The 8,802-nt window shown below is 46.1% G+C and overlaps 1 protein-coding gene across 1 annotated transcript in view; it reads right to left on the bottom strand.

Moving 5' to 3' along the window:
• Window positions 1-93: 93 nt before the first annotated feature.
• The window catches only part of cpeb3 (cytoplasmic polyadenylation element binding protein 3), a 38,724-nt gene continuing 30,015 nt past the window's right edge, over window positions 94-8,802 (bottom strand). Inside the window, 2 exon segments of the mRNA XM_030379128.1 lie at window positions 94-6,015; window positions 8,744-8,802. The exon segment at window positions 8,744-8,802 is cut by the window's right edge and continues 123 nt beyond it. Coding sequence (XP_030234988.1) covers window positions 5,788-6,015; window positions 8,744-8,802 — 287 coding nt within the window. The 3' untranslated portion in view covers window positions 94-5,787.

Below are 8,802 nucleotides of genomic sequence, written 5' to 3' on the forward strand. Positions count from 1 at the left end.
AAAGGTTGTTTTTTGTCAAACAAGGAGCCTACAAACCTGGTAGATGTCTTCTGCAGAAGGACGAGGAAGAGGCTAGGCAAATGACCACAAGCGTTCACGACACATACAGTTACATTTAATAACATTAGCTTATTGATACAGAAAAGGGTCAAACTGGTTTGGGGGGGCCAGAGGGGTCATAGAAACTGACGCAATCAGCATTGTTCTCTTTTCTCACCGAATAATCACAGCTGAATTGCAAAGTGTAGACAAGCATGGTTAAATTCAACGTAAGCATTTTTAAATGTCTAGTCAATATTAAAGAACCAGTATTCAAGTCGAGTAAAAAAAGTTACTTAAAAAAAAAAATACATTTATGAAGTGGGTTGTTGGTAAATTACTAAATTGACATCCAACTTGTCTATAAATATCACGTTTTGACGTTAAACAGCGTACCCCAGTAAGACTGACCACAGAAGCATACGTAATATACAGTATTCCAGCAAGATTAGTTACATGTCCTATTTTTTTTTCTATTAAATTGCACATATTAATATTGCTCGATTATAACTGTTTGCTTTGCCAGTAATACATTTAGAAACAGTAGCAACCCAGCCTCTTCCAAGACATGTAGGGTACCTTGATGAACTGCTGGTCCAGAGATCGGTATTAGCATTTCATTAATTATATGCAATGTGTTTGATGACTGACGCAACTAAACAAAGGACGGCAAATTGATAAACATTATAAATCAGGATCTCCTTCACTGTCCAGGAATGGAGGATAGTTTGAGCAATCGGGAATCTGCAGCGAAATCATGTATGCCCCCACACTGTCAAATGTATTCACACACGGCTTCTCAAATATACATTCATACAATACAATCACACGCGTTCATTTGCATCTCTAGTTCAAGGGACTGGACTCAACATTGCATTAATGTTGAACCAGACGCTTAATATGGAAATGTTGAATAATTAAGGCCTATTCAGGAGTTGCTATTATTTAGTGTCTCAGGTGAATAAAAAAAGTTGTGCAAGCTCCAGCTAGATCATGCATCGTGATCCTCTAATTAAGAACTAAAAGTACTATTGCAGTTTTAGAAGTTGTGTCTGGAGTGGCAGAGGCAGTTTCCCAGCTTCCACACGTACGTCACAACATAAAGAATCATATGCTCCATTTCATTTTATTGCCCATTAGTTTGTTTACATCACCTTTGCCAACCATCATTACATTACGATCCACTATTTTGTTTTGTGTGTGTGTATGTGTGTGTGTATATATATATATATATATATATATATATATATATATATATATATATATATATATATATATATATATATATATATTATATATATACACACATGTATATATAGATTTTTTCCCCATATATTTTCTTTTTGGAGATCAGTTCCACACTAATGTATAAGCAACATCAGCAAATTAATACAAAAAGCATAGCATTTCAAGAATCTAAGACACTTTACCAACAATATTAAAAAGTTGTTTTTCCTACTTCCAGAATGAAACAGAGGACAAACAGAAAATGAACTTAAAAGAATTAGCATCATAAAATTAATTTATTCAAAGTAAAAATACAAAATAATATTAATGACATTGACCAGATATGAAAGTCTCCCACAGAAATAACTATTAAATGGTTGAGAAATAAGTCTGTAAAGAAAATATTAAATAAAAAACATGTAAATGTTTTAATCCTTTTCTTTTTTAGCAAAACGTTCTAAAAATAATGAAAATTTCTCAGTACAAAGGCTACATTACCACTGGAAGGTACTAGCAGGTAAACACACGGTAGAAAATGATTTTAGTGAATCACATTGCTTGCAATGAAAATAATTCTGCAATAAAGATTTTGTCTCTTTTTTTCATGTTTTTTTCTTCTTTTTTTTTTTACAAACAGTACAAACAGTATTGCACATTACAACAAAGAATCAAGGTTCTTAGTCTTAAAAAATGGGACTAATTCAAGTCTTGCGTGAATAGAAGGCCACCATTTAATTGATGCACCTTTTGGGAGGGGGGCGTTTACAGGTAAAACACTTAAGTCTGTTTTGTGTTAAAAAAAAGAACATTCTTTTTTATCCCAAGCTTTTCAGTGACTCTTAGACGTCCTTTTTAATGTCATTTATTTTTTTAAACCCCCCCTTATGATATCAGGCCAACAAATAATAAAACACAAAGTGTTTTATTACGTTACAAAAGAAAAGGGAGTACACATTTGTAGGAAACATAAAAAGTAAAAAAAAAAAATATTCTGGTCAGCATTGTAAATGATTGATTATATAAATATAAAAAAAATCAAGGGAAGTATCTTCAGTTTTCTTTCCAAGCACCCGATATATTAAGGATCTCTTATTGATAATTATTTTTTTCGAACGATTACTAATGGATTATTTCCTTATTTGTTATGTTTTGTTGACACTGTGCCGTTGCTGGTTATTTTTAACCAGACCAGCACTCACTCACTCACTACTTGGTAATAAAGTAGAATGTACGCTCACTAACTATGTCATTATATTAAAGTTATAAAGCTCCAGCTCCCTCAATTGTCAAAAAATAAATTTGAAAGTAAAAGCAAATGAGCATGATAAAAAATAAGAATCAACCTCTGTTAAATCATTTCTCTCTAAGAATTAAATTAATATATAGATATATATTTCTTTTTTTCATTTGAATAAACTTACTTAGAAAATATTGGTTCTCTCCTAATATATTTCAAAATTGAGGTATTGCAAAAATGTCATGTCAGTCAAAAAAAGCATGCTTTACCGCCTTTTTTTTCTTCTCTTTTAACAAAAAGAATTGCTGACTGTCCAAAACTGTTCAGATACAAAGAGTAGTGCATAACAAATGTCTATCATTGAGAAGGAACGAACATAGAAAAACTCTTCTGGGTGGAGAAAGAAGCGACAGCCAGAATTCACCTTCTTAGGGATACTACATCAGCCTAGCCAGGTTAGCGTCTGTTCGAGTCTCTCCCCCCCTTCCTACCAGTACTCGTTATCCTCCGTTCCAAGCTCAATTTCGTCTTCTTTTCCAAGAAATAAAAAATTAACTTAACGTCGACTCGTGTACAACTTTACTGCCTGAGACCAAAAACAAAAGGAGACTGTGGGAAGTCGTCACGGAGACAATCACATCACGCCAAAGACGACAAACAAGACTCGCAATGATGCAGGATCGGGTCGCATTCAACCCAACAGCTGCCCACAGCAGTGTAACCGGCCCCCCAACCAGAACCCCACCGGCCCCCACCCTAACCTGAACCCCACCGGCCCCCACCCCAACCTGAACCCCCCCTGATCTGCCCTCTCCGCTCCACCCAGCCGACGGCAGCCAACCCCCCCGGTCTCTTGTTGGTTTCTGCGCCCTCTAGGGGCCGTGGCCGCGCCTCGCCAAACGTGCCCCAATGATGCCGCCACCCCGAAAAGGACAAACCCCCGGCCCGCCCTCTAGTCCCAGACCGGCCCCCCTCCCTCGGCTGTAGGATATTAAAAATATGTCCACCAATTTAGCAGGTCATTATTCTACTTCAAGCTTTGCAGGTAAAAAAAGAAAAGAAAACAGAGTTACCCCCCCCCCCCCCCCTCCCCCCCCCACACTTCAACAGTCTTCTTCCCTTACAGATGCCACTGCACACATTGGCTTCTTCTTCTCTGCTTCTATTTAAACCTCATTCATGAGCTCTTGAGGCGCACAGTACTCTACTGTGGGTAGCTGTGTGTGTTGGTGTGTGTGTGTGTGTGTGTATAGGAGCCGTGCGCAGGTCACCACGTGCACTCTTTGGTTATGTTTGGGACACAAACGAGCGCTTTTCGTCCCGGCCCTCCTCACTGTGGGTAGTTTCCTCTCCTGCGTGTGATCCGCTCCGAGTGTTGTGAGAGGCTTGTCCTGTACTTCGTCCGTGTGTGTGCGTGCGTGTGTGCGTCCGTGTGTGTGCGTGTGTGTGTGCGTCCGTGTGCGTGTGTGTGTTTCTAAAGAACATTTTTTGTTACGTGTGAATACGCTAGTTATGAAGTTTCACGTTGAACTCTAGGTCAGACATCAACAACAGTTAACGCAAATCACAGTTCTAAGCAAACTCTCACCTAACTACATACGATTAAAAAAATAAAGGAAAATTGCACAATTATATCTACAATCACTGCAAAAGAATAAGTACTTCACCCATCATAGACGGCGCTTAACGGGAATCCTACGTGGGTTTAGCTTGGTGATCATTGAAAGGTTGTCGTTTTTTTTGTTGACTATAGTCTTCCTCTAACTAGATGAGTTCACCACCTACATGGTTGTTGTTGTTGTTGTTGTTGTTGTTGTTGGTGTTGTTGTTGTTAAGGGAACGGTAGCCCCCCTCCTCACCCACCCCCCAAAAAAAGGTAAGCTCTCTATTGCGTGTGTGTGTGTGTGTGTGTGTGTGTGTGTGTGTGTGTGTGTGTGAGTGTGTGTTTGAGCGTGTGTGTGAGCGTGTGTGTGAGTGTGTGTGTGAGAGTGAGTGTGAGTTTGTGAGTGTTGTGCAAAAAGTCGGTGGAATCTAACGACAGTAGACGTGATACGTAAAGTTTCTATCGCATGCAGCAACCTGACTGAAATATTTCATGCAGTTATAGGAGGCAGTCCTTCCTGCACCCATAATACCCCCCCACCCCCACCCCTACCCACCCACCCACCCACCCACCCACAGACCCCTCCCCCCACCACCACCACCCCACTATCCCCACTGGGATAGCGGCCGTATGTCAAAGGGGCGTGCCCCCCCCCGTCCGGTCGGCCCGGTGACGCCAGGTGACCTGTCTGTCTACGTGTGTTCGGTCCTCACACCGTAGCCTGAATAAAGTACTTATTGGTATCCGTTTCATACCACAGATTTTTAGCAGCAAAGCCTTTTGCAGCATTACATTTTACACAACATTAAAAAGGAATCTGATGTATTATAAAAATAAAACCCTAAAAAAATGTTTTAAAGTGAAATAGTCCGACTGCACTCGCGAGGTATTAATCGTATTGTTTTCAGAGTGAGAATCGAGAGCGACCGCGGCGGCGGTCGTTGCGTTAAGTCGGCCCGATGTGGACTTGGTTATTCGCCTAGTTTGACGTTTGCAACGCGTTCGTTTCGGCCGCCTTTGGTAAATGTCAATAGTTCCTTCTTCTCTTTTACAAGGGGCAAGATATCTACAGCTCCTTTTAGTGCATGCTCCTTTTAAATAAAACGTATATTATCTATGTATAGATAGACATAAAAAATATAAATTTGAGTAGGTGTGTGGTCCCACCTCCGTCTCCGCACAGTGTGTGTGTGTGTGTGTGTGTGGGGGGGGGGGGGGGGGGGGGGGGGGGGTGGCACACGGCCACGCCCTCGGCCACACGGCGCCTGTCTGTCATGCGTGGGTGCGTGAAGTTCCAATAATTGTGCGCCAAAAGTGCAAACCCCGAAATGAATAAACGCTCGCAGGTGGAATCACCACACACCCACGTCACAATTACACTTCTTACTCGGGGGGGGGGGGGGGGGGGGGGGGGGGGAGGGGGCAGGGGGGGGGACGACACAAGGGTGGTGTTACTTTGAAACAAAAACAAAGTCCCGTGTAGCTCATCCTCTGTTGTGTATTTAGTTGTCGTGTTTCTCTATGAGATGGAGGTGGTGGAGGAGGTGGTGGTGGAGGAGGTGGTGGAGGAGGTGGAGGTGGGGGTGGAGGTGTTGGGGAGTGGTGCTGGAGTGCAGCGCTGACCGGTGGGTGTCGGCCGGGGGCCAGGGGCCGGGCGGGCCCCCCCCCCCCCCACCGGGGCTCAGCTCCAGCGGAAGGAGACGTGTCGGGGCCGGTCGCCGCCCTCCTTCACCAGCGGCTTGTGGAACTCGCGGCCGGCCCGGGAGTGGATGCTGGCCCAGCAGTACTCGCAGTAGTACTGCAGGCACGTCACGTTGGCGCAGAAGAACGGCGCAAACTTGCCGCCGCAGCGAGCGCCCTGGCACTCGTCGCACATCTGGTCGTCCAGGACGTAGGGCTTCACCTCCACCTGGGGGGGGCACGGGGGGTTAGTGTCATCATCATCATCATCATCGTTACAGACACAGGGGGAGACACCAGCTACCGCTGTTGGAATCAAAATGGCCGACAGTAGGCTTCAAAGTGAGACTTGTGAGAGTTGTGTTTGGGAAACCGATGGTTTTCAGAATCCGACTCCCCAGATAGACAATTTGTTTCAGTGGTGCTTTTGATACATCTTGTTATTTAACTTCTTTCCACTCACTACTTGTCTGTTAGCCAGCCTAATTTCCTGTTTTGAGGCCTTGTGAATAGATTTGTGAGCAGCACTGAACCCTTAGCCTCGATGCATCTTCAGTCTTATTCCTATAATCCGTTCCTCACATCACATCCTTTCTATGAAGCTATTTCTTAGCACAATTAGCAAATACAGCACGCATTAACGTGGATGTTAAAACGGTTTCATAATGAAACCTGCCCTCTTCAACGAAAATTAGTCAGCGGTGTTGCCGTGGTGACGGCTCGGTGAGGCTATTCCAAAGGCCGTCTGGAAGCAGCCCGCCACCAGAGCTAGGGCGGCCGAGGCACAGCCAGGCTGTCGAAGACGGACGCTGGACGCAGCGGCGGCCGACAGAGGAGCCGTCAGCTAACCGAGGGGGGCGTGGTCTCACCGGGCGGCGGCGGCGCAAGACGCCCCTGAGCCCCGAACGTGGACCGACCTAGCGATGGCAGATCCACAGTGGCGATGGAGAGTGTGTGTGTGTGTGTGTGTGTGTGTGTGTGTGTGTGTGTGTGTGTGTGTGTGTGTGTGTGTGTGTGTGTGTGTGTGTGTGTGTGTTAGGGGTGGCCCGCCAATGAGACTCGACCGTGCGAGCGCCACATGTGTGTGTGTTTGTGTGAATACACACACTGTAACGCAAGTGTTTCTTGTCGGTTCTTTGACGTGTCTTGTATTTCCACAACGAGACTGTTGTGGGGGTTATGTTATCTCAGCCATGGTTGGGAAGGAATTGGGAGAAAGGAACTTTGGCTTTGACTGGCTGAAGTACATGAACTGCGTCATGCGAGGAGGACACTCAAGGCTGTGCGGTCGTAACACATAGCAGGGGGCCGGGCAGCCAGGGACATCTCCGCAGCGGCCATTTTGTCCTCAGTATTGTGTGTGCCTGTCAGTCCCCCCTCTGGGTATTTCACACGACAGCGATATCGTCATCATGCGTCTCCATCGTTCAGAGGTAAAAAAAAAAAAGGTTTGCTTCACACAAAATCAACTCAGAAACACAGAAGCTTGTGACTTCCCTTTCCTCTCCCTGCGTACGTTATCTCCTAAAGTCAATTCAAGTCCAGCCGTTGCGTCTAGTTTTGTTGAATGTTTCACTAAATGGTTTTAGTTGAATGCAAATAGCTCTAGGCCGTTTAATTTGTGTCTGCGCACGGGTGCATGTGCGTGTGCACGTACGCGCGGGCGGCAGGAGCGGACAGCCGTACAGAGACTTAGCTCCCTGGCCGACGACCAGTCTCGGCTGGTCGCGCTCCCTCGGCGCTGCCGTCGGCCCCGCGCTCCCCAAATAACCCGTTCCTCAGCGCGGCCGTCGGAGTGGATATGAACGCGTGGGGCAACGACTATAATTAAAACAGCCCCATGTGTCTGCAGCCTCAAACATCTGTTGGGTATTTCGACAGCCAAGCGGACGCGATGATTACACAGCCGGGCCGGGGCCTGTCGTTAGCGCCGGCTACAGAGCGCCGGGCCTGGCGGGAACCCGGCCCTGATGAAGCCCCTGGAGCTGGAGAGCGTCTCTTTGTTTGCGTGGGAGATGAGGTCTGCGCACGGCGACGGGCGGCTGAGTGACACAGCGAACGGCTACAGGGTGCGTCGACCGCGGCGGAGGACGCCGCAATCTGGGGGCCGCCGTAATACCTCACGCGCCCCCTCTGCGACGTCTTGAACCTCCGCCCGGACCGCCTGAACCTCCGCCAAAGGATTAGAGGACAACGCCGACGTGATTCTATGTTTGTCTTAGTACCGTCCTCCCGGACTCAGCGACCCAAAGGAACGGGTCCCCCCCCTGTCCCCCACAAAATAGAACACTTCGAAAATATATATTTTACTACAGTGACCACAAACCGTTCAATAATAAAATGAATGAAATTGGTTTTGAAATGTAAAGGGTTAAAATGCTTTTTAAGCAGAATAACCACAGATCTGTTCCTCTTAAGTATGGCGGCGACATTGACATATATAAAACCTAAACGCGGAGTCCATGTACATATGACTATGTACACATGACTATGTACACATGTCTATGTACACATGTCTATGTACACATGTCTATGTACACATGTCTATGTATATATGTCTATGTATATATGTCTATGTTTGCATGCAGCAGAGACGCGGTAGTGAAGATAAGCCTGCTCCACCAGGCCCTCTGGTGAACAGCCCCGCTGCTTTTGTCCTCATGATTCATCCTTTGGGATTCACTGCACCATTATCCCTCCGTCGAGCAGATGTATTGCCACGGAGCTATAATAAAGGGGCTGCAGTGAAGAAAATGTGTGCGAAATGACAATGCTCGACCATAGTGTTTCTGGCCCACGGTGGAAAATCACCGGGACACCATTACGCCTCCGTCTGCCGTCTACAAGCATCGGGATGTCGGCGATAAGACCCTCGAAGCACAGTGTTGGTGTCCCCTCTCAGCGCTCAAGTGATCCCAGCGCCCGGGCCGGTCCAGGGCGCAGGCCCGGCCACTCACTCTTTTGTCGATGTCGTTGTGCTGCAGCTGGACGAATCGGGCGCTGATGGCGGCGATGT

The sequence above is a fragment of the Gadus morhua genome, chromosome 15 (genome assembly GCF_902167405.1).
Source record: "Gadus morhua chromosome 15, gadMor3.0, whole genome shotgun sequence".
Lineage (NCBI taxonomy): Eukaryota > Metazoa > Chordata > Actinopteri > Gadiformes > Gadidae > Gadus > Gadus morhua.